General features: G+C 35.8%; 1 protein-coding gene across 6 annotated transcripts in view; it reads right to left on the bottom strand.

Moving 5' to 3' along the window:
• The window catches only part of LOC110452888 (serine/threonine-protein kinase 11-interacting protein-like), a 36,180-nt gene that overhangs the window by 7,414 nt on the left and 1,644 nt on the right, over positions 1–27,122 (bottom strand). Inside the window, exons 2-24 of one of the 6 annotated variants that reach the window (XM_021501617.1) lie at positions 25,086–25,306; positions 24,560–24,727; positions 23,768–23,875; positions 23,247–23,318; positions 21,831–21,960; positions 21,095–21,198; positions 20,264–20,353; positions 17,453–17,494; positions 16,487–16,763; positions 15,845–16,249; positions 15,509–15,670; positions 14,916–15,202; positions 13,845–13,916; positions 13,632–13,725; positions 12,742–13,048; positions 12,172–12,284; positions 10,679–11,727; positions 9,564–9,664; positions 8,874–9,055; positions 8,147–8,335; positions 6,102–6,274; positions 282–4,049; positions 20–231 (exon numbers count right to left, since the gene is read on the bottom strand). In XM_021501617.1, coding sequence (XP_021357292.1) covers positions 3,855–4,049; positions 6,102–6,274; positions 8,147–8,335; positions 8,874–9,055; positions 9,564–9,664; positions 10,679–11,727; positions 12,172–12,284; positions 12,742–13,048; positions 13,632–13,725; positions 13,845–13,916; positions 14,916–15,202; positions 15,509–15,670; positions 15,845–16,249; positions 16,487–16,763; positions 17,453–17,494; positions 20,264–20,353; positions 21,095–21,198; positions 21,831–21,960; positions 23,247–23,318; positions 23,768–23,875; positions 24,560–24,727; positions 25,086–25,306 — 4,541 coding nt within the window. In that variant the 3' untranslated portion in view covers positions 20–231; positions 282–3,854. The remainder of the gene's footprint in view (positions 1–19; positions 232–281; positions 4,050–6,101; positions 6,275–8,146; positions 8,336–8,873; positions 9,056–9,563; positions 9,665–10,678; positions 11,728–12,171; positions 12,285–12,741; positions 13,049–13,631; positions 13,726–13,844; positions 13,917–14,915; positions 15,203–15,508; positions 15,671–15,844; positions 16,250–16,486; positions 16,764–17,452; positions 17,495–20,263; positions 20,354–21,094; positions 21,199–21,830; positions 21,961–23,246; positions 23,319–23,767; positions 23,876–24,559; positions 24,728–25,085; positions 25,307–27,122) is intronic. The other 5 variants (XM_021501621.1, XM_021501619.1, XM_021501618.1 and 2 more) reach the window with 5 other exon arrangements.

The following is a 27,122-nucleotide window of genomic DNA, read 5'->3' as shown; positions in this document are numbered from 1 at the left end:
GTCTGATGGGTATATAAACCTTCACATACCAACACCTGTCTGGTCTGATGAGTATATAAACCTTCACATACCAACACCTGTCTGGTCTGATGGGTATATAAACCTTCACATACCAACACCTGTCTTGTCTGATGGGTATATAAACCTTCACATACATTAACACCTGTCTGGTATGATGGGTATATAAACCTTAACATACAAAAACCTGTCTAGTCTGATGGGTATATAAACCTTCACATACAAATGTACCAACACCTGTCTTGTCTGATGGATATATAAACCTTCACATACCAACACCTGTCTGGTCTGATGGGTATAAAAACTTTCACATACAAGCACTTGTCTGGTCTGATGGGTATAAAATCTTTCACATACAAACACTTGTCTGGTCTGACAAAACTTAATAAAAGACATTCTTCCATCTTTTGAAGACAAGACAGTAAATATATCACAGTAAAACAAAATAATTACATATCCCAAACATAAATAAGTTTAAAGTATGCATAACATAGAAAAGTAGGGAAAATTACATTGTGTAATGGGTTTTAAGGCCTTTGGGATCTATACCTGGTGGTAAGGCCTTAAGGATTTATTCTGTGTAATAAGGCCTTAAGGAACCGAGTAGAATTGACATGTGTTTTAATATAAATAATGCATTAGTGAATTATTGCACCTATCTAATTATTTTTGGATGTTTGACTGTAACTTTTTCAATGTATAGATTTTGTCACCCATAATATATTTGCCATTTTACTACATTTGAGGAATTTCAGAACACACTTTTTCACTGTATGCAAAGAAGATCTATAAATAGATTAATACAGCATATACCTATCACTTATTCGCTTGATAGAACCCTTACAACGCAATGTTACACCTCTTACTTATCTATTAAGTATTCAGAGAGTGTCAGTTTAATAATAATTTATAATTACACATTAACAGATCTGACCATCAATAATATTAATGCTAGAACAACATTTTGTCTTCAGACACTTACTGATCATGATTTGATGGAAATTGCTTCTAACTTACAGTTCAAAATTTAACATATCATGAACCATAAATAAGTACTGTTGAAATTTCATCTTTGAGATCCTCAAACTTGTTTAGGTTTGGATTGATAATAAATATATATACCCTTTAAAAGATTTCCCCCTTCGTTCCACAAACTTCAGAAGGTTTCAAGTGATCAGAATGCATTTTTTAAAAATAACAAATAATCGAACAAGTATTTACCTCTGTCTATTAACTGAACCACACAAAACTCGCACACAAATATCATAATTTAGATTATAAATTCATTATAAGAGCTGAAAAGAATTGAGGTCAGCAATGCTTAAGCATTGAAAGACAACATCATAGCATATTTTCCCTGTGAAATAATACACATATAACAAATACTTCAGGTGTTGTAATCTAATTTTCAAAACACATCATAACAAACATGGGTTTAAATCCAACTTCAGTCCTAAAGATAAAACGGATGCACTTTTTAACAATGGAAACAATTTTGTAGTGTCAATAAAATGGCTACTAGTGATCATGAGTCGTATCTACAAGTGTTATACAATAGCAAAGCAATTGATGAGGTATGAATGTACTGCACAATTATTATGCAAATGATACATAGAACCGGTATTGATCTTGAATTCTTCAATTTTTACAAAATTATTTACCTCACAGGTTGTGAAATTTTAAACCTGTTACAATCACAGCAAACACATTTGCAGAAATTGATGAATCAACATATTTTTCAGTTAAAATGATTCAATCGCAGAATGCAACCGGTATTGATGAAAATTGTCACAAATTACAGTACAGAAGTGGCAGCCCCAAAAGACACATAAAACACTCCTTTTACTTTGTAACAGGTAATGCTACACTCCAATGTTCATATAGTAACTGTATTATCATAATTGCCCCTAATCCTCCTTTGAGATTTAGCCAAATAAAAACATCTTGTGTTTCTGCTTACCTTACCTACCCTAGATTTTTCTGCCTACCCTGAAGGTTTTATTGGCATTTAGTGATATGTGTTGTTAAAAGTCAGAACATCTGCTCTATATCAGCATAGTCAAAATAGTTTCCAAAAGAAAGAAAAAAATGCCTACCTACCTACCTACCGTATTTTTTCTGAGGATGATAACAGAAACACAAGATAGTTATGTTTGGCCTTAATACTTGTCGGACACTGTAATGATAGTACATAATACTGTATAACATAACTTAAAACATTTGTCAGGGTTTTATACCCTCATATTACTTTGTCGATATAAATTTGCTCAGTCTGCCCATATCTGTGATCCAGTACCTTATAGTTATAAGCTATCTGTTGTACTAATTAATATTCACGAATACACAGTAATCACGAAAACCATGAATATCACAAGTTTTATGTTGTACAGTATATACTCCTATACATATGACTATTATATAACAGAAATACATAAGCTTGCACACATATTTCTTATATCTATCTAAATCACAAGGTTAGCATTGCGGATATAAAACAAGTACATAGAGTGGCAATAGTACAGGAAAGGTTTAAAACCACTGGTAAGGACTGTATTTGCTTACATACGTAGAAATAAATGGAAAAAATATGGCATGAAATCACAGTCATTACAACTATAACATTTATGTTAGTTTGGCAAGAAAATATACCTGAAATGAACAAAATCAAATCAAAATCCAGTCTAAAAAAACAGTTTCACAGTCAACGTATAAATCAAATTAAGAAAAATATTATGTTTTAAAATATGAAAATGTGAATGTTCCATCTACAGAAGACTGTTTATTGCAGCAGTAACTAGCAGTATGTGGACATGTGGAAGCTTAAACAAGAATTATCACATTAAACAAGCCATAAAAACATCATTGAGATGGTTTCATTACATTCAACTTAAAGACATATACAAGTCCATTGTAGTAGTATTTTTGCCTCTCTACAATTTGACACACTTTTGTGTAACTGTGAAGTCACCCTCCTCAAAGAGGCTCCGCCTAGATCAGCCACCTTGCAAATGTTTGACAGAATGTGTAATACAAACTCTTGTTCAAGGACAAATAAAAGAAAATGACAACGCAGGTGACTATTTCCTGTTTTGCATTACGCATAGTTTGTACAATACATCTTATAATTTGACAGACCTAAAGCAGTAAGCTACAATAAGGCAAAGTTAACTGTATTACACATATATCACTCTAGTTGATGGACTCACATTGGTTCATCTCGTGCAAACGTACTGCAATATATAGAATGATGTTTGTTGACTTCTGAACTGACCACAAGATCGAACTTTTTGACAACACAACATTTGCCATGATACACTAGTATGTAGTGAAGTCACACAACGGAACACCATATTATCAAGCTTTTCACATACACAATGTATTCCAGTCATGAGGACAACCTGTTTTGCAGCAATGATTCTATCTTTGATATCATAACTTATCTTAAGTCAAGCCTATTCAAATGTTAGTAGTATATGTGCAATTCACAGGTTAAATAAAATGAGAATTTCTTTAACAGCTACTTCTTAGTTCAGTCAAGGTTTTGAAAATGATGTGATAAATGGTTACTATGAGATCTGGATTTCCTTAAAAGTTTTGAGTTTTCAGAAAAGAGTACTTTCCATATTTTTTGGGTTTCATATGGCACTTTTAAAATGTTTCATGTTTAATAACACAAAAACATGGACAATATTATTTATAAGACATATTGCCCTGGTATCATTTTTCAAAATTAATCTAGATTTCTCTCCAGATCTTTACAGTAAATACCAGGGGAAAGTCTTCTGACAACAGCTATAACTCTGTATTACTATCGTCCACATGAATCACATGTCAGTTTAGTCTTCTGTGAAGGAGACCGGTGTAACATCTAGTGCCACACCAAACTCACTCTCCCACGGCTCTCTGATGGCACTGACCAGTGACTGTACGCTGTGTGTCGAAGGAAAGGCAAGCTGCCAGCACGTCTCCTCCCCCGACTCCTCGCTGAAGAATGTGAACCTTAGCTGGGTGTTGTCCGTCTCACACATCTCCTAACATACAGATATAATGGTGGCTTTAGAGTTTGATACTTAATCATTCATAATCACAACTTCTTATTTATTTTTAAGTGCAATCATTTAGAACAAGATTTAAAAAACTGATTGATTATGCTCCCCTAAAAGGTCAATTGGACTGGAACAAGGCATCACAAGTGATACAAATCCCCTTGCATTCACACATTTTGACATATGTAAGAGGAAATGAAGTCGCTAGAGCGATGACAAAGTTTTTTCTAAACAAAGTAACAGTGACCTTGACCTTCAACATCGAAAACCCAAAAGGAAAAGTTGTTAAAGGCATTGCCATACGTAACACTTGTATGAAGTTACATGAAATTCCATTGAGGAATGAAGTCAATACGATGTGATTTTTTTTTGTAAAATTGTAAAGGTAACCTTGACCTTAAACGCAGAAACCTGAAACCGAACTTGTTCCAAGACATTGTCACACTGGTATCAAGTTTCAGGAACCTTTGAGGAATGAAGTCAATAGAGCGATGACAAAGTTTTTCTAAAAATAGTAACAGTGACCTTGACTTTCAACGTAGAAAACCTGAAACGTGAATTTGTTCAAGGTATTGTCATACTAAACACTTGTATGAAGTTTCGTGAAATTCCATTGAGGAATGAAGTCGCCAGAGCGATGACAAAGAGTGTAACAGTATGTATGTATATACGTACATATGTCGTACGTACAGGCGGAATCCTATATCCCCTTGAACTTTTGTTACGACGGGATGATAAAAGCTATGTGTTACATATCTAGATCTGAAATCATCATGCCTAGTGCCATTGTTATCTCTGAAATTACTTGACTGTCTGAAGTGAATGAACTCCAAAGTGGTATGCAACCAACAGTTTTTTTCATTTTACATTTACCTTTAAAGACATAAAAGTTAAGACTTGGACAAACATTTTGACCTTTGACACACAGACCCCAAAATGGTATGAAACACAATGCTTTGCCATTTTACATATTTCTATAAAATTTCATATCTATTATAATAATTCAGCAAGTCTGAAGTTTATAGTCGAGAAAATTAATTTGACATTTGATCTCAACGTGGACTTGACCATGGGTGTATTCCGTCTTTGCGTATTGTAGAGTTATCTTCTCTTGTGAGCAGATATTGATTGTTACGTCATTTGTTTGTGAGAGTAACGTCATCAATTTTTGAGAAAAGGATGTAATTTTCTCCTACAAACCAATGACGTAACAATCAATACCTGCTCACAAGAGAAGACCCGAAAGTGTTATGCCACACTGCCTTTCAATCCTACATATATCACTCAAATTTAATCTAGTTATCTTCAGCAAGCCAAAAGTTATCACTCGGAAACTGAATTTGACCTTTAACCTAAATTTCATGTTGTACCTTGACCTTGGGTGTAAAGACCCAATAGCTTTATGACACACATAGCTTTATGACACACATTCCCTGTCTATCCTTTATAAGTTATGGTCTGGATGCTGAATTTTACCCTTGATCTCAGTTTGACCTTGACCTTTCATGAAGTCATCTAGAGCAGTGATTTAAGATATTGCTAGACAATGTATTAGACCTCTGATCTCAATGTGACATTGACCTTAGGCATACAGACCCAAAAATGGTACATGACACACCGCCTTGCCATCCTGCATATACTCCTTAAAATTTTATGGAGGTGTCTTTGGCGAGTCAAAAGTTATGGTCAGGACAACAAGTTTTACCTTTGACCTAAATGTGACCTTGATCTTTGGCTTAGGGACCAAATAGTGGAAAATAACACATGCCATCCTACATGTATCACTTAAATTTCATTGGACTATCTATAGCATGTCCAAAATTATAGCCCCGGACTGATGGATGGACGGACAGAGTGGCGACTATATGTTCCCCAAAGTTTTCATGGAGGTAACTAATATCAGCATTACTACAAATCATGATATATAAAATAAGACTTTTAAAAAATAATCTTGTACTTGATCTTAACTTGACCCTACATTTACTGTACACTACAGTACTTTACTTAACACAGACTTTACTGTATTCTCATTCTTACCACTGTTGCTATGTAGTTAATCTTCTGTTTGTCCAGCATGGTGAACTGTTGGCCTTTGACCTCATCACTTAGAGGCGCTTGAAGTCTAGGGATTGGCCACTGGTGGTTTTCTTGTAGCATGCAAAGATCAGTTGCAGTGACCGCAAGACCCACTGGACGTATATCATCCTCATCTGGATAACAAGAAATATAATTACAAGCTTTTTAATGGGAGTAGAATTACAAGCTTTCTTATGGGAGTAGAATTACAAGCTTTTTTATGGGAGAAGAATTACAAGCTTTCTTATGGGAGCAGAATTACAAGTTTTCTTATGGGAGTAGAATTACAAGCTTTCTTATGGAGCAGAATTACAAGCTTTCTTATGGGAGTATAATTACAAGCTTTCTTAACGGAGCAGAATTAAAAGCTTCTTATGGGAGTAGAAGTACAAGTTTTCTTACGGGGCAGAATTACAAGCTTTCTTATGGGAGTAGAATTACAAGCTTTCTTATGGGAATAGAATTACAAGCTTTCTTATGGGAGCAGAATTACAAGTTTTCTTATGGGAGTAGAATTACAAGCTTTCTTATGGGAGCAGAATTACAAGCTTTTTTATGGAGTAGAATTACAAGCTTTCTTATGGGAGTAGAATTACAAGCTTTCTTATGGGAGCAGAATTACAAGCTTTCTTATGGGAGTAGAATAACAAGCTTTCTTATGGGAGCAGAATTACAAGCTTTCTTATGGGAGTAGAATTACAAGCTTTATTATGGGAGTAGAAGTACAAGTTTTCTTACGGGGCAGAATTACAAGCTTTCTTATGGGACTAGAATTACAAGCTTTCTTAATGGAGCAGATTCACGAGCTTTCTTAATATAGTAGAATTACAAGCTTTCTTATGGGAGTAGAATTACAAACTTTCCTATGGGAGTAGAACTACAAACTTTCTTATGGAAGTAGAATTACAAGCATTCTTATGGAACTAGAATTACAAACTTTCTTATGGGAGAAGAATTACAAGCTTTCTTATGGGAGTAGATCTACAAACTATCTTATGGAAGTAGAATTACAAGCTTTCTTATGGAACTAGAATTACAAACTTTCTTATGGGAGAAGAATTACAAGCTTTCTTATGGGAGAAGAATTACAAGTTTTCTTATGGGAGCAGAATTACAAGCTTTCTTATGGGAGCAGAATTACAAGCTTTTTTATGGAGTAGAATTACAAGCTTTCTTATGGGAGTTGAATTACAAGCTTTCTTATGGGAGTAGAATTACAAGCTTTCTTATGGGAGCAGAATTACAAGCTTTCTTATGGGAGCAGAATTACAAGCTTTTTTATGGGAGAAGAATTACAAGCTTTCTTATGGGAGAAGAATTACAAGCTTTCTTATGGGAGAAGAATTACAAGCTTTCTTATGGGAGCAGAATTACAAGCTTTTTTATGGAGTAGAATTACAAGCAATGTCAGCAAAATTTAAAGGGTGAAGTAATATCACTGTGTACAAAGTTTGGTTAGAACAAATGTTTTCAATCCTAGAAATCAAAATCAATGGTTCCAGTACATGACACTTCAACATTCTAAAACCGACCTGATATGGATGTAATATTAGTATATAAAAGTGGTTTTTTTGTAAGTATTATATTTACAAGTTATATTATGGACAAGCCTTTCACTCATCGTCAAAGGTCAAGCAAAGGTTACAGTGACCTACTTTTAGTATACAATACAAAACCTGCCACCTGATAATGTACTCATTAACCATGCTTGGTAATCCTATGTGAAATTGATATCCCCCACACAAAGTGTGATGTTAAAACGTTTGCTATGACACAAAGGTTAAAGGTCGAAATCCTGGTCACGTTAACCTCCTTAAAGCATATCACACCTAGCAATCTCACAATGTACTTACATAGTACTGTATACAGAATTTAGATATTCTAGGTAATATAGTACTGGAGATCTGTCCCGGACTAAGTGTGATTGGACAGATAGGCCAAAGGTTAAAAATGCAATCTTTACTTTCCTACAGACTCAGTATTACCAATGAGGGGCTACCACTTACCCAATTCAACTGCACGATGACATGACAAGTAACGCACTAATACATAGCTGTCATCTTCTTCAATTATCTCCCCCTCCTCCAAATCACAGGTGATAATGGTACTCCGTAGGTTGTCCAATGTCGTAGCATTGTATTTGGATATTCCCTCAAGTCGACTGCCATGACTGAATGCTGTACTCTGTACAATACCTAGAAAACAGAAAATGTTGAACCATTTTCTCTGTCATGGTGTCAAATATGCTATAAACATTGAGTCCTAGATTATAATGTGGAGATCAGTTAAATACGGGAGACCCATGGGCTGTAGCAGTCACCTGACAAATAAAATTTTAACAAAGCTTTTTCTCCTATTTGGCAGAAGTAGTAAAAAGCAAGTCAAGGTCATTTATAACGAACTTGTAAACAATACATCTCGGCTAACTACAGGCAAATTATTATTGACCTTATTTGGCATTTTTGGATCTCTAGAAAAACGTGTAACTTTTTAACATAATAAACCCCTGTGACCTTAAATGTTGGTCAAGGTCATTCAAAGGATTAAATTTGGTGGCCATTCACCCCAGAAAGCTACAAACAGAAATTGGAATCACACAGGAGCCATTGACATAACTGACCTAAAGAGTGTCACAGAAAACAACCAGGGAGGGTGGGAGGAGGCTGAAAAAATGTATCAACTCCAAATATTCAAACAATATATCTTCACTTAAAATATACCACATTTCATTACCTGTTATGAGGCTGATGTAACTTTTGCATCTTTTCTCGTCCCTGATGATAAAGGTGTAGCTGGAACACTCTGTATCAAACTCAAAACGCAGTGTCTGGTAACCAAGACCGATGTCAATGTATTGTAGCTCTGTGATTGGTTGATTTTCTATACAGCTCAGAGACGTGTCCACAGAATCACTGCTACAATACAACAATTTCAAAAAAATACATTACTGAAGGCACTTACATGAACAAAAGTATGAGAACGTTGTACCATGTTACATAACTTATTTAAATTGATCATACACTGCTGTTGAATGACTATATCTACAATTTTCTGTAAAGCTATATTGACATCAGTAAAATGATAACAAATATAAAGAAAACTTTACCTCAACAACAAAACCCATCTGGCAGCATGTTTTTACGAATCTGCAGTCATTTCTTATATTATACTGAACTGACCCATTTTCCAAAATAAATCAAGGTTAAAGATACCCAATTGTCGATTATATATATATTATACTTTTTTACATTTTGGCTGACTGCTGTTGTCCTTAGCTGGTACATGTATTAACAAACTTGATAAATGTCTGTAACATCTTTACAGACTTCTGTACATAGCACCAAGTATTTCTGTAAGGGTATGCTCCTCATTACAGTCCCAAAGAAAATGTAGTCAGAACTGGCCATCAATAGATGTACATACCTCGAGTATTCATCCAGTATCTTCAGTATGATGATCTTGGAGGTGGTGAAAACCACGAGGCCTTTGACAGGTTCTGGGGACATGTATTGTACTATATCACACTGAAACATACAATCGTATCAATACTGTTAAATGTGTAGCAGACATTTTAATAGCACAAGTGTATCAGATTACAAGTTGTTACATCACTGCTAACCATTAACGAAACCTTTGATATGCAAAATGACATTTGTATCTCACCTGGAGGACACTTTGATGTTTACATGTATATCTTACAGAGGGCACAACGACAAATGCATTTTACCTGAAGCACATATTAACAAATATATCCCTGCTAGGGGTTCATGGGTACATTAACAAATATATCCAAGCTAGGGGTTCAGAGGTACATTTATAATTGTATCCCAACTAGGGTTCAGGGGTACATTTATAATTGTATCCCAGCTAGGGGTTCAGGGGTAGATTTGCAATTGTATCCCAGCTAGGGGTTCAGGGGTACATTTACAATTGTATCCCAGCTAGGGGTTCAGGGGTACATTAACAATTGTATCCCAGCTATGGACCAGGGGTACCTTTACAATTGTATCCCAGCTAGGGGTTCAGGGGTACATTTACAATTGTATCCCAGCTAGGGTTCAGGGGTACATTTACAATTGTATTGTATCCCAGCTATGGTCCAGGGGTACCTTTACAATTGTATCCCAGCTATGGTCCAGGGGTACCTCTACAATTGTATCCCAGCTATGGTCCTGGGGTACCTTTACAATTGTATCCCAGCTATGGTCCAGGGGTACCTTTACAATTGTATCCCAGCTAGGGTTCACAGGGGTACATTATCAATGGTATCCCAGCTAGGGGTTCAGGGGTACATTAACAAATGCATTTTACCTGGTTGGGGCAATGACAATTGTATTATACCAGGGATGGGGACAATTACCACCGTTATTGTATCTTACATTGAGGATACTTAGACAAGTACATACTACATTTAGGGCACTCTGACAATTATATCCTACCTGGGGATGAGGGACAATTACCACCATATTGTATCTTACCTGTAGGGTACTGTAACAATTACATACTACATTTAGGGCACTCTGACAATTATATCTTACCTGCAGTGAACACTGACATTCCTCCCCATCCTCTAGTATTTTCATCATCAGGAACAGCTTGAGCCGGTGATCTACAGTGGTGAAGTCCACATCCTCCATGGTTGCTAATACTGATCCAGACGACTCTCCTTCATCTGATGTCTCCATGTGGTTTCCGTTACTGGTACCATGAGTAGTCTGCGCTTCTGCACTATTCTCCTGATCAGGCCCCTCACTTTGGTTTTGGCTAGTAAGTGCTGTATGGAATTCATTTGTTATATTATCAACTTCATCGCTGGTATCCTGCGTTGAAGATGTGCGATGTTCATTGTCTACATTGTTGTCATAAATGCTGTCGTTATTATATGAGTTATCGTAAATGCTAACGTCATTCTCTCCATTATTGTTGTCCTCCATTGCCATAGGTGCTTTCTGATTGATCACATTTGTATTTTCCACCAATGCATTTAAGTCCTCCTCACTAGCCGTCACAAGTGAGTTTTCATACACACTTGAAACCATACTGGAACATATACTTGTTGACAGAGGAGAACCAATAGGGGTTATCTCCCCCTGCTCTTCAGCAATGCCATTTAAATTGACTTTCTTTGTTGCACCCACACCTTCTGTCGCTGCCCCTAGAGAGGCAAGAGCAATACTTGACATAGGAAGGGGTAAGTCTTGCTTAAACACACACTCCAACTGTTCTTGACCTTGATCTTTGTCTGCGACCTTGACCTTGGGATCAGGGATGGTTTCAATACTTGACTCAGAGATGACTGCTACACTACTCTCACTGGTGTTAGTGAGGATTGTAATATCACTATCTACTGATGTCCGGTGTTGTTGTGTCTTATTAGAAAGTGCCTTGTTAACATCCGACCAAGAGCAGTTCCTTTGGAAAGCTTTATTCTCTGTTGGTGTAGTAACACTTTGTCCGCTAGCCACATTGGATGAGGACTTCGTCATACGATGCAGTCTCTGATCTTGTTCTGTCCGGGAAAAGCCATCGGAGCGTGACATCACAACTAGGGAAGGTAGTGGATGTTCTGGTTTTGGTTCCTCTGTAATTAATCAATGACAACATCATCAGTCAATTGTGGTCACTGTATCATCATTCATAACTGGCGTGGAAAAATGAACGGCCAAACCAGAATATAAACCCTGGATGTCTTAACTCTAGGCAGAAGCCCTGACCAATTTAGCTACAAGCGACTGACCCAGTCCAGTTCTTTTACACATTTTTAGAAAATCTCAACATAACCTTATCATGTGTATCTTATTTTGGAGCCAATGTGTATAGAACAAAGCATAAAACAAAGAGAGCACTTTTACGATACTCAACATTGTTAAATGGCATAGCGAAAGTACATTTAGAGTTTCAAAAGCATCAAATATAACGAATGATAACAATATTTAAAGTAACTGTCATAAGGCTTTGAACCCATATTTCTTCCAGTTCAAAACCTGGAAATTAAAGGTACCCTCATGGATTTACTTGATTCTAAACAAACCTTGTAGGTTGCCATTAGACGGTTTGCCAGACAAAGAAATGCGCCGTTCTGAAGAATCGTCTTTCAGTGGTGTGGATTTAGCAACAGGAGAACCAGTAATAACATCTTCTGTTCTGCTAACAGAAATAAAGCTGGTCAACAAGAGACAAAATGACAAAATTCAGGACAGATATACAGTTAAACCTGTCTAATGTGGATCAACAAGTTTAGATATCACAGACTCAATTTACCAATTCATACAATAGTGAGATCTGGTAAAATTTACTCTGTATATACAAAATAACCTGATGACACATTGAAACAATATGTCATCCATTCAATTTAGTAGTTGCTTCCCAAAAGGAAAATTCTTATAATCAGGAAATACTAGCCAAAAGTGACACTGATGACAAAACCCTTGAGTTATCTGGGATAAGGTACCAACATGTACTTTAAGTTATAATATATGAGTGGTAGGGTCTAAAATGATTGTTAGAAAATGCAGCAAAGATAGGGGAAAAGTACCTAATTACGCCTTTACTGATGTATTTATGTCTGGTGTCGACTTCCCTAGGCATATATTATGTTTACCTGTCTCTGTGGAAATGTAGGTCATGTTCAAACTGTGACAAGGTTTGTTTGACAGGAGAATCAATATCTACCACTGCTGTACTGATCAGAGGCTCTCCTAGTAGGGGGGACCCATTACCCACTTTCACAGGTGATCTTGACCGTGGAGACCTTTTGTTGCTTGCTCCACCCATGATGTTATTTAGGCTGGACACAGAGGAGAGGGAACCTACTGGTGTGGTCTGGTGTGAGGATGGTTTCTCACGAGTGTCCATCTGAACTACCAACTGACTTTTACACTTAGGACAACCGTACTTTACTGGGATGTCTGAAATACAGCAAAATTGGGTAATTTACACATTTCATATTAATTGTTTGTAATATGACAATCAAAAGTAACCCTAGTCCTTGTTGATACTTTTTAATGATTTGAGGAAGAGGATATTCTCCTAAGTTTAACAAGACACAGATCTAGAACAAGACCAAAGCATTCCGAAGCAACAAACATCCTTTAATGCATATATATGTCTATCTAATTCACATATCCATGAAGACCTTTGGAGTATGAAACACAAAATTGTCCAAGGTAAACTCAAACTTGACTTTTGTATAAAGTTTGATCAAAATTTGTAAAGACATTAAGTCATTTGAGATATGACACTAAAATAAATGTTTCTGGAAGCAAAAAGTAGGAAGATAAAAAAAAAAAGTCAAGAGTCAGGAAAAAACTTGATGCTACTGATCGGGAGCTGCATATCCATTACTTAATCAAAGTAATTGATGGAGGAATGTCTTATAAAGATGATAAAGAACAAAACCAAGAGACACAGCCTGAACCAGTGAATTCAAATTGGAAGGATTGAAAATAGGAGCTTAGAGAAATGCTGTGTCTGACATTTGATGCCTCTTACCCTGTGTGGGGTTGTTCTTGGACAATGTCTGCAGTAAGGAAAGCTGTGAAGGCGTGGCTTCTGACTTGTCAAACTGGGCAGAACACTTCAAACACTGCAACAAAGGCATCAAATGGTAGGGCAAGGTTAACAAAAAAGTCAAACCTACACAACATTGAAGGTATAGTAAAGGAATATTCCCATCATTATTTGATTTACAGTTTGTAACCATACCTGCAGGAGGCCTTGTAGTTTTCTGTCCAACTTTTTTTCATCCAGACAAGGTTGAAGTAAAGCTTGGAAACTCTGTCGATAAAGATACATACATGTAATTAGGGCATCATATAATATATTATTATGAATCAATATTTAGACATACCCACCTATTTTGTATAGGTAACTTCACAATATGTTATACAAAATGTACATCAATATCAGTCTGAAAATGCTGTAGTGTGTAGCAAAATTACAAAAATGTCTCCTACATCTGTAATTTCAAGATACAAACATATGGGATACACCCAGTGACCTTGGTTCGTTGGTTTTTTTTTATAAATCTTGACAAGGGAGTTTATAAAAACAAATGTTTCAGTTCAAAATATTCAAAAAAATATCAACTGATGTTATGAAACATGGTATCAATTCAATGTGATATGCTTCATCATTTTATTGAAATTTTGGTCAACGGAGATTATCTACAACCAAAAATACATTCAGCATCTTGACTCACAAAAATAGATAATTACTTAATAATGTACAACTCGACAGCCTTTGCAAACTACTTTAACTTTTAAGTTTACTTTGGTACATGTACATCATACTGTAAATCAATTTTTGGTTAACTTAAACACTGTCAAGAAAACCTACTATTGTAGGAAAGGGGGTTTGGGAAATTCAATCCCCATGTGTATAATTTTCCTATATCCCTCATAGCTACATATGTTTGATTTTTTTCCCCATTTCAACAGGACAAAAGATCATATATACCACAGCTGACTTTTAACTGGTTCTATTCTAACAATTGCTGATCATTTACACCAAAGCTGACTATTCCGTCTTTGCGTATTGCAGAGTTATCTTCTCTTGGGACCAGGTATTGATTGTTACGTCATTGGTTTGTGTGAGAAAATTACGTTGTTTTCTCAAAAATTGATGACATTACTCTCACAAACAAGTGACGTAACAATAAATACCTGCTCCCAAGAGAAGATAACTCTGCAATATGCAAAGACGGAATACTTATTCCATTCCATAAATAAAATTGAAACATTCTAACAATAGTGATATTTTCTCCCCGTTTCATACCTCAGCATTATCATTATCTTCCATGATGTAAGTTCTCTCCCGTCTGTCTTTCCTCACATAATCAAACTTCATTCTCAGCATTGGCGTCACCCTTCCTTCCTCCTCTCCCTGTTCCTGTGGCAAGGTATTGTGGGAAAGTGTAATTTTCTCCAAACATTTGAGGTCCAGCATCTCAACAACCCGACCGTTGAGGTCCTTCTCGATGATGTAACGCTGGTTGACCGTCACAATCAGGTGAGTTTCCTCCTGGTTAGGGAGTGTCACTATGTACGGTTCACTCTCAGTTCCTGCAAAAATTCAAAACAAAATATAAATTTATTGAATTATTTTCAAATTAAAGTATAACAGCTTCTATTTATGAAAATAATTCCATAAATAATAATTCATTGAAATTAAATCACTACATTCAAATATACCATGGGTACATATTTTTTCAATCTTGAATAAACATAGTATTTACTATCATTAATCTTTCCTTTTACCAGATAGATAAAAAGTGATCCCTACAAGTGAGGCTACAACATTGTTTAAAGTTTCTTAAAAAACTGTCCTAGCTTACAGGTAATCCTTATACAAAATTATCCTGTATTTACCATAGTATTGCTCCTGTTCCTCCTCCAACCTTTGCCACTCAGCCCCGTGGGAACTGTTCTGTCGCGTTACAAGTGTTGTCCTCTCCTCAGAAGGACTGTCGATCACCTTGCTATAAATCTCTCCTGACGATATCTCTCTCTGTAGCACAGTTGTTTGGCTATCTGGTTAAGGGAAATATGTAAGATGAAAAAGTAATACATAAAATCATGAATATACATCCACCTTTCTTTGTAATACACTTCAGCTTGTTTATTGACCATCAAGTGAAATATGACTGAATATTTTTCTATTCTTCTGCATCCAGCAATAGCTAAAATTCAAATTTTACTACTTACCTTCATTTTCAGAGGTCAAAACCTCAATGTCATCATCCCCCTCAAGATCACTGTGATGACTACTGGCTCCATCTGGGATGTTGTCAGGGAGACCTGCAGTACTATCATTGAGATAAATATCATCCTCTGTTTTAACCACTAGTTCAGCGTTCCTGTCAGTGATCTCAGCATGAACTGATTCTGATTTCTTGTCAACATCAACTGGTTCAGATTTCCTGCCAATCTTGACCTGTCGTTTCCTCGGCTCCACGGTGTGAACTTTGATTCCACTCTGCTTGCTTTTCATGGCAGCGTCTTTGTTTGCATTGATGACTTGCAGCCAGTTGACCCCATAATGATCCCGTAGCACCTCCACCTCATCTCTGATACTGGATCTTCCCTCAATCACCCGCACTGGTGACCCCGCTACAAACACACACAATGAACGAATACAGACACTGCAATATCTCAAAATTCACGAAAAAATGAACACTTCAATTGTGCTTTTATTGTTTAGTTTTAGAGATATACATATATATGTGATCATATTGTATCAGGTATAGGACATTCCACCTTATTTCTCTATAACAGATGTACCTATGAAGCCTTCTCTGGACTGAACATTTCCAGAGTTTATACCAGTTTTATATCTTGGACACCTACATCTTGAGTTTTCCTGTGAAGAATCTCCATCAGTTGTGGAAACATCAATAAATCTTTCATCACTAGAGAGACGATTTTTTGGTTTGGACCGTCTACGTCCAGCTTTGCGCCGAATAGGTGAGCCAATCTTTAGTGAAGTAGCAATGCTGTCTGAGTCGTCAAACCTGTACGTCTGCTGTATCCTCAAACTAGTTGATGGCCTGTCCATCCCCGAGATAATAGAATGAGCCTCTTGGGAGGGACGGCGTGAGGCTGGCATCACTCTCCTCTGTGTAAGCTGTAAACAAGCAAGGAACAACAGATCTCAACAAATCCATATCAGCTTTTAACTGCTCTCTGTTTACATTACCCAGGTGTTATATCAATATGACTGCCAACTGGAAACAGCAAAACTAACCAATAGACACTTTTGTTTGCATGCTTTATGCCAATCAAATACCAGGTAGCTATTCGTGTGCCTTTCATTATGCTATGACATATTCCAGGGGTGCTGAGAGCGAAAGTGAGCGAACACCTGGATATCGAGGATGAAATTCCTCTCGAAATCAATTTAAGCATTATTTACAATTTCAATAATGAAAACGTAAGTTACACTACAGGCATAACAATTATTCCATGATTTGTATGGGACTTATGAAACTGGATAACAACCTATACATACAATTTAGAGTTTTACAATACCAAGCTAGCTCCAGTTTCCTGGATAATAATCATTCCTAACCTTACTTGATATTTTTTTCTAATCTTTTACTCAATTGAACAATGATTTCTCTATGCAAATTAAAGAGAGAGAAAAGTGTAATCAAAAATGTCTTTAGGATTCTAAATGCAGACACCTCACTGATTGAATATATATCTGAAATGGAAGAGCCAGAAACAGAATTCAACACTGTGCATTAATATTTTATGTATCAACATCATGAAAGCAATGATGCGTGAAGTACCGGTAATCTAAATTCTACTCACCAATCTTTCTGTGGGACTTATATCTTTACCATCCAGGGTAAACTGTAACAATATCAAAAACAAACTATCAAAAAGAATTTTGAATAGGTAAAATCTGTAAACTTTCTGCTTTTACCATAATTTGCCTTGATAGATACTGGTAATTATTTTTCAACAAATTATAATTCATTACATTTTTGGGTTATTTGGACTAATTTGATGGTGAAAAATATGTAAACAAATAAGAGCTGTGTTCCTGGTCACAGTGTCTGTTACATGTTGTAGGGTTAATGCTATATACTGACAGTTACATGTTGTGGTGTTAACACTGTATCACACTTACTGTGTACCTGGCAGCAGTGTCTGTTACATGTTGTAGGTTAAATGCTATATACTGACAGTTACATGTTGTGGTGTTAACACTGTATAACACTTACTGTGTTCCTGACAGCAGTGTATGTTACATGTTGTAGGGTTAATGCTATATACTGACAGTTACATGCTGTGGTGTTAACACTGTATCACACTTACTGTGTACCTGGCAGCAGTGTCTGTTACATGATGTAGGTTAAATGCTATATACTGACAGTTACATGTTGTGGAGTTAACACTGTATCACACTTACTGTTTTCCTGGTAACAGTGTCTGTTACATGTTGTCGGGTTAATGTTATATACTGACAGTTACATGTTGTGGTGTTAACAATGTATCACACTTACTGTGTACCTGGCAGCAGTGTCTGTTACATGTTGTAGGTTAAATGCTATATACTGACAGTTACATGTTGTAGGGTTAATGTTATATACTGACAGTTACATGTTGTGGTGTTAACACTGTATAACACTTACTGTGTTCCTGACAGCAGTGTATGTTACATGTTGTAGGGTTAATGCTATATACTGACAGTAACAAGTTGTGGTGTTAACACTGTATCACACTTACTGTGTTCCTGGCAGCAGTGTCTGTTACATGTTGTAGGTTTAATGCTATATACTGACAGTTACATGTTGTGGTGTTAACAATGTATCACACTTACTGTGTACCTGGCAGCAGTGTCTGTTACATGTTGTAGGGTTAATGCTATATACTAACAGTTACATGTTGTGGTGTTAACACTGTATTACACTTACTGTGTTCCTGGCAGCAGTGTCTGTTACATGTTGTAGGTTAAATGCTATATACTGACAGTTACATGTTGTAGGGTTAATGCTATATACTAACAGTTACATGTTGTGGTGTTAACACTGTATCACTCTTACTGTGTTCCTGGTAACAGTGTCTGTGACATGTTGTAGGGTTAATGCTATATACTGACAGTTACATATTGTGTGGTTAACACTGTATCACACTTACTGTGTTCCTGGTAACAGCGTCTGTTACATGTTATAGGGTTAATGCTATATACTGACAGTTACATATTGTGTGGTTAACACTGTATCACACTTACTGTGTTCCTGACAGCAGTGTCTGCTACATGTTGTAGGGTTAATGCTATATACTGACAGTTACATGTTGTAGGGTTAATGTTATATACTGACAGTTACATGTTGTGGTGTTAACAATGTACCACACTAACTGTGTTCCTGGCAGCAGTGTCTGTTACATGTTGTAGGTTTAATGCTATATACTGACAGTTACATGTTGTGGTGTTAACAATGTACCACACTAACTGTGTTCCTGGCAGCAGTGTCTGTTACATGTTGTAGGTTAAATGCTATATACTGACAGTTACATGTTGTAGGGTTAATGTTATATACTGACAGTTACATGTTGTGGTGTTAACAATGTACCACACTAACTGTGTTCCTGGCAGCAGTGTCTGTTACATGTTGTAGTTTTAATGCTATATACTGACAGTTACATGTTGTGGTATTAACACTGTATCACACTTACCTTGTTCCTGGCAGCAGTGTCTGTTACATGTTGTAGTTTTAATGCTATATACTGACAGTTACATGTTGTGGAGTTAACACTGTATCACACTTACCGTTTTCCTGGTAACAGTGTCTGTTACATGTTGTAGGGTTAATGTTATATACTGACAGTTACATGTTGTGGTGTTAACACTGTATCACACTCACTGTGTTCCTGGTAACATTGTCTGTTAGATGTTGTAGGGTTAATGCTATATACTGACAGTTACATGTTGTGGTGTTAACAATGTACCACACTAACTGTGTTCCTGGCAGCAGTGTCTGTTACATGTTGTAGGGTTAATGTTATATACTGACAGTTACATGTTGTGGTATTAACACTGTATCACACTTACTGTGTTCCTGGTAACAGTGTCTGGTACATGTTGTAGGGTTAATGCTATATACTAACAGTTACATGTTGTGGTGTTAACACTGTATTACACTTACTGTGTTCCTGGCAGCAGTGTCTATTACATGTTGTAGGGTTAATGCTATATACTGACAGTTCATGTTGTGGAGTTAACACTGTATCACACTTCCCTTGTTCCTGGCAGCAGTGTCTGTTACATGTTGTAGGGGTAATGCTATATACTGACAGTTACATGTTGCGGTGTTAACACTGTATCTCACTTACCTTGTTCCTGGCAGCAGTGCCTGTTACATGTTGTAGGGTTAATGCTAAATACTGACAGTTACATGTTGTGGTGTTAACAATGTACCACACTAACTGTGTTTCTGGCAGCAGTGTCTGTTTCATGTTGTAGGGTTAATGCTATATACTAACAGTTACATGTTGTGGTGTTAACACTGTATTACACTTACTGTGTTCCTGGCAGCAGTGTCTGTTACATGTTGTAGGGGTAATGCTATATACTGACAGTTACATGTTGCGGTGTTAACACTGTATCTCACTTACCTTGTTCCTGGCAGCAGTGTCTGTTACATGTTGTAGGGTTAATGCTCTATGACTTCTGTGGAAAGACAAGGGATTACCCTTGAGACTAAGCTGAAAATGGATAATATTGATCTGGTCAGCATAATAAATAAATTTTACTGGAAAGAGATAATACATGTATAACATGTTAGGTCCTATTAAGTCAATTTAGTCCTTTAAATAACATTTCTATCATCATAATCATAAATTACAGAAAAACAATAGTTTAACTTACATTGTACCTGGGATACGTACACTGTACACTACATGTATGTGTTAATTAACAAATTCAATATTAAAATTTACCAGTTAAGTCAAAGTATCCTTTTGTTTTTTTCAAATTAGAAATTTGAGTCTACATATCGTCTTTGAATTCCTGTTGTCTTAGAAATCTTCATATTAAATGAAGTTTAGGAGTCATCCTGTATCTTTTTTCCCATACCGGGCTCTAGGCATCTCCTTACATAATGCCACAAATTTTCATATTAACTTTCTTGGACTCGTTGATATTTTGGTGATGAGTCAAATGATGCTAACTTAAATGGGGACAATGTGCTCTTTTTTTGTAGTAATACTTTTATTTCTACATAATCTACTCTGACTGGGCTCCATATAACAACTCAATACATCTGAATCTATGTTCAGATGTACTCATTTTTCAGCCTTACACTACAATATTTTTTTCTGATCTTTGATTTCATCTCTGATTAACTTTTATATGAACAACAAAATCCATCAGTACTAAATTACCAATCATTGGCTCTAACATAGTTGTGAAATATGTGTGTTGACAAACGCTATGGAAATACCGACCCGGTTAAGTTTGCTTAGTCCAGAGAGTACAGTGAGGCAAGAATGGTCGACTAGACAGTTGGAGGAAACATCTAACTCCTCTAAAAAAATCAAATCCTCTGCACCTGTAACATAACAACAAAAACAATTCGGTCAAGGAGAAATTGTTAAATAAAATCTTTACACTACGTATATACACTTTGTCTTCACAGAAACATTCATCTTGTTTGGGATGTTAAGATAAAGAGCTATACGAAGCATACTCAAAAGTACATTGTAGAGGTCATTCCAGACAGAATGACAATATTTTTCTAGACTAAGGCAGTCTACAATTACATTTGGTACAATGCAAAGTAAAACAGCACACACATCTTCAGGACCACAGGAAGACCAGTATATAATACCATACTAAGTTTGACATTTAAGTCACAGAGTAAAGTTTTTAAAGTTGTTTTACAAAGCATTATGCAACAAGCTTCCTTAAGGGTTTTTCTTTGCTTGGCAGTTTACCAAAACATTTGTTTTCTTTATTAATTCAACATCTTAACCATAATATGCAACTCATCTACAGTCACTAACACTAAGTACAGCATGTCTGTAATGTTTCATGAATTTTACTTGAGACAACTCGGAGATCAGTGTAAAATAAGACAAGAACTGTAATAATAAGATAAAATATATATAGTTTATTCACAATCTTAAAACTTGAAAATCAAACTTAAACTTGAACAGATTGTAAGACTTCATTGCCACTTACCTTCTAAGTTATCTAGGTTATTGTTTCTCAGGATGAGTGTCTTTATCTTTAGTTTTGCTGAGTTGGCAAATGAAGGAAGACTGTCTATGCAGTTATAGCCTAGATTCACTCGGATGATTTCTGATAAAGTCTGCACAAATAAAAAGAGAATGTATACAGTTCACAAATTATTATCCATGGTTATAGGGTCTTTGCAACCAGCTAATAGCTTTCTCAACTCCTCGGGGACTGGAACAAGCGGAGTAAAGTATCGAACCCCTAACCCTTTGGTCCCGAGTCTGGCGTCCTACCACTAGACTACCGTGCCTCCTCAATAAGTTATTAAATTATATTGAAGTTAATAAGTAATATTAATTATTTTGTATATTTTACGATTTGTAGATACGTGTCCGTATGCGATGGAAGTCAGCCATCCGTATCGTGATATTTTAGTAACTTTGAGTGAGAGTGAGTGTTGTTTCAGAGTCATGAGATGTGTTGTAAAGCTGTTTGTTTGGGTCACGTGTCTTGTCTATTTTTACAGTGGTCATTGTTTAGGTTTTACTCGTGGCACCTTATGGTCAGTGATGGTCAGTGACGTCAGAAAGGCTAAACATGATTCAATCTTAAATTGAAATATAAGTACTTATATGAAAATATTAGTTTTCATATGCTATTGAACAGTATATAAACGTTATCTTTTTAATTAGTTGAATTAGTTTAATTTTTGAAGTAATTGTATTTTGGGATTATTTGAATTTTTTCAGCATAGCCATTTTTGGTCAGTTTATTATTTCAAGTAATAGAAGTGATCCTACTGAACAATGTTTTATTTATATGTGGTTTTCATTATATTTGTGTAGGAAATTTAAAGGGAACACTGATGAAAGACAGACATGTAACTGAGACAGAGACCAACATCATAAACTTGTGTAACGACTATTGTCTGAAAACCCTCTTCATGCAGAAGGGGTAGGTATCTTGTATATGTTGTCCGTGTTATATATATGTAAGTGATAAACTTATGAAGATACATTTATGAGATATAATATGTTAAACTGTTATTTTGAATTATTAGAATTATGATAAACAGTTTCTTGCGATCTTTTTATAATCTTTTATTAGGAATAATAGAAATTATGACACGATGTTAGTATGAGATTAACATGAAATTGTGTTTTAATTATACATATTTCATATTGTAGGGTTTTTACTTATCATTCGGTTTATGCCGATAACAAACTGGTTAAACGAACCTGAATTGTTAATGATATTTCACCCAAATACCACGACTGCTACATAAAATTCTGCCACCTTCACTCTATAGTCATTGCCCCCATTCGTGAAGATGCTTTAATATAATTAGAAAGTCCGCTGATGACTTCTGTAATTGACTATAACAATAATTGAATGCACCATTCAATAACGTGGTCTTACCTCAAGAAAGCCTTCTGTCTTGTAGAGCTGGTTATGACTGAGGTCTATGACTTCTATGGCTGACAGTAACCTCTGGAAAGTACACAGCAGAACAGTTATATACAGGACATTCATTTTCCTACACAAAAATGATTAGAAAAACAACCTATTAAGTATGATCAATGCTTATAGGTATTGCTAAATGTGATTCAAAACATTCTGCTTGACAAATATTAACACTTACACTGGACCAAGTGTAAAAACTTCCACAAGGTACTTTTGTTCATTCCAAACCAAAGGTTTGCTTCCTGGTGTTGAAGCTAATGCCGCTATTCAATCTCGGTCTTGAGTTAAGATTTTGTAACATATACCACCTGGGCTGATCCCTTGGCTGGGAATATGTTGAAGAATCTTAGCCATCCATGAAGACCTTGCTCAGTTAAAGGGGACAGCTTATTTTGATTTATACCATAACATTTGCATGATGTCTAGGAATTAGCCAATATGAACCACAACAATCATGCTCTGTTTTGTATACATACCAAAGAGTTGTCTAGTCTTGGAAGGCCATTACAGCTGACATACAGACTGGTTAATTGGGGCCAGGATAGGGGGGCACTCTGATCACCTCCACATGTCTCCAGTAAATCCTACATTGCAGTGAACCATTCATGATTCAGTAAAGATAGAAGTAAATCACCAAGACTTGATGACATTTATGTTTTCACATCAAATCCTGGGAAGAGAAATTCAAGCTTCAAATATATATTGCGCCTGACCATTTTTGTTTTCTCTGGGTTCCCCAGTTTCCTCCCAAATCAAGACCCCTGCACGCTATCATCTAGGCTAATAAGAGTGATTAATAAATCGATAATTGTTGTAAAATAAATAAATCTTATTTTGACATAAACATTCTAAGTAATATATTCTACCATATTCAAATAAGGCTGATACAGTGTCTTTGTATCTTTGTTCTAGTTTCCTTTAGGATGGAATAAAATATTCAGACTCTTGTACATGGAATATTGTACAAGAAAATTGCAGCAAAGAGACAATGGCAAAGCTATAGTTGTCTTCCAAATTCATAATTTGAAGTTATGAATACTGGTATACACGCATGAATATTTTTTCTGTAATTGATTATACTGTACCCAATGCCAGCGCTGTCAAAATCCACAAACATCTGCCATTTTATTTCTATAACACATAGATAAATGTATATGGTATACAATGTATGTCCTGATTAAAAACTATTTCTTCATCAGTTCTATACACAACCATTTACTATAATTAATCATGACCTACATACTCACAAACTATCTATTCATCCTTACCTCGAGATTCTGAAGACATCTGGCTACAATAAGGACCTTGAGCTGGCCTCGAAGCTTCTGCAGTCCATGCAACATGTGCACAGGAATTTTTTTCAGCTCCAAAACCTCTATGTTTCTAAAGCGTGACAGGTAAACCGGTTCCTGCATTGTCTGTACTCCATGGGTCAACTGCAGAAGAAATATGTAAACTCATCAGATTAATGATAAAATGGTATTACTTAGTACATGTTCTGCAAACCAAAACAAAAAAAACCATCCGTGCTGTTCTACACAGCATAACTTAAATAAATTTAATTACAATGGCTTAGTTATATAACTTTTAAAAGATGTACAGTTTCAAGTATGTTTTGTAAAAAGAATTTGTTCTTTTTAAAATCATAATATAGATTAAATTATCTCTATTGATGAAACTTTAACACGATAACAAAATTGTAATCTGAACTGAAGTCTGCATACATTTGACAAACATGTACATTTGGTACCCTTCATGAAATATATATACAACGTATACTACAGCAGCTTGTACCTTGAGAGAAACAGTCTTTGAGATGAAATCATTGAGGAACTGGACATTGGTTCTCCACCTCTGGTGCTCTTCTTCCTGTTTTCTGTCTCTGCCTCTTCGTCTGTCATTTGTTATCTCCCCTTGATGACTAGTCTCGCTGTATCGCCGGAATGACACATAGAGGCGGGATAGGGATTGCGTTGTTAAGGTAAGTTTGCTCTCACCACTTAAAATCTTATCCCCTGAATAATATAATTGTGAAAATAAATAACTTCAGGGGAACACGCAGAACAAGAGCTATTCATGTAATATACACCTACAAATCACATTTCTGAAAATAACTCATTCCATTATTGTGATTTAATCTTGCCAAAATTGCAGGGAAAAAATAATTGGGGGCCCCAATATATTAAACAAGCCATTTGACTTTTGATTATAAAGCAATGTTTTGAATTATTATGATACACACATGTACACTACAATTTGTATGTACATTTAGGTCAATTGTACGAGATCTAGATATACCACAATATTCTTTTTATAGGCAAAAATGAAAATTTGTGTTTCTATTTTTCCTACCTGCCCTATTTCACAATGCCTTACCTGCACTTTTTGGCTATTCTAGTAAGCACTTTCAAATCTGAAATGATGCTTATATTCAAACTTGTGAAATTGAAAATATTTTGCGTGAAAGAAAGATAATTATAAACCTACTTTTTTTTCAAGCTGAAAGCGGAAACAATTGTTTGTCCTTTTAGATGATTCAAGACTAAAGGATATCGATTTATACACACGAAAATTTTACTTCCTACACGATGTACGTATTAAACGTGTAATGTTTCCAGTCCTTCTTGTCCCTTTGTCAAGCTATGTCTGAGGCAGCAATTTGTATTGTTGACCAGTACAAAGTGTGATGAAATTGTCAAGTTTGATTTGGCGTTCGATTAAGGAACATTTTACCTATTGATAGAGATCTAAAGTGTCTGCATGAACACACTGTATGACATAGGTTACTGCAGCTGGTTGGGTATATATATCTAGCCCTGGTAAATATAAGCCCCCTATCAATTGTAGATCAGTAGTGAGTCATACAGATGACTTAGTTGGTGTCCCCCTCATCTCTGTTCATGTTTTGTGTTTTCCTGTTGTTAATATCATGTTTCATTGATTTAATTTGTCTAGATTTTGTTTGTTGTGCTCTTTGAACAATTTTGGCATTGTCCCAATCGATGATGTGATTTTGGGTGTTCTTGTGGTCTTTTAAAGCAAATATGTGGTACAAGGTGAACTAATGCACCCCTGTAATTTGATGAATTACAGACATTTTGGCCCCAAAACCTTTTTACGCCCCAAACCAGTTCGACCCTTTTTTCCCACATCAACCCAATTTTCAGTTCAGGTCGCCCAAAGTATGACAACCATGCATATCGCCCCAAAATCTGTTTCGCCCTTAAAGCTATATCGCCCCAAAATTCTGTATCGCCCCATGGCCAACCGCTACAAACCTATATAGGCCTATTGAACTATAAAAGGCAGTTAATTGGAGGTAACCCTTTCAACTTTCATCGGTTATTCAATTGCCAACATAATGTGTCCTTTTGGTGTTGGAAACAACTACATTTAAATTTATCATTGTGGATACATTTTCTTAACGTTGTTATTATAATAACACCTGCCATCGAGCAGCGACACAAAATGTATAGGAACCTGGAAAATAATTGTGTCTCTGATCTTTGTAATTTACTACAGATTGTCGATATATAGCTCTGTTGTTTGTTTAATAGCTACAGCCATCAAAGTTTGATGACAAGATGTACACATACCTAAAAGAAATATCATATGTTCTTTATAATAGCACTTTACCGACATGTACAACACATGAAAACATGGATTTGTTGTCTATTTTAAAGACACATGCATCAGTGTATGATAACAGAATGTACACAATGCTACATTTCTGTATACATAAGTCACATCTTATGGAAACATAAACTGAAAACAAACCTTTAAGGAAACATATCATAATTAATAAAAGCTAATATGTTTTTTTTAATAAGA

This window comes from Mizuhopecten yessoensis, unplaced genomic scaffold (assembly GCF_002113885.1).
Source record: "Mizuhopecten yessoensis strain PY_sf001 unplaced genomic scaffold, ASM211388v2 scaffold6967, whole genome shotgun sequence".
NCBI classification, from domain to species: domain Eukaryota; kingdom Metazoa; phylum Mollusca; class Bivalvia; order Pectinida; family Pectinidae; genus Mizuhopecten; species Mizuhopecten yessoensis.
The sequence above is the reverse complement of the archived record's forward strand: the minus strand, read 5'-3'. Positions and strand labels throughout refer to the sequence as shown.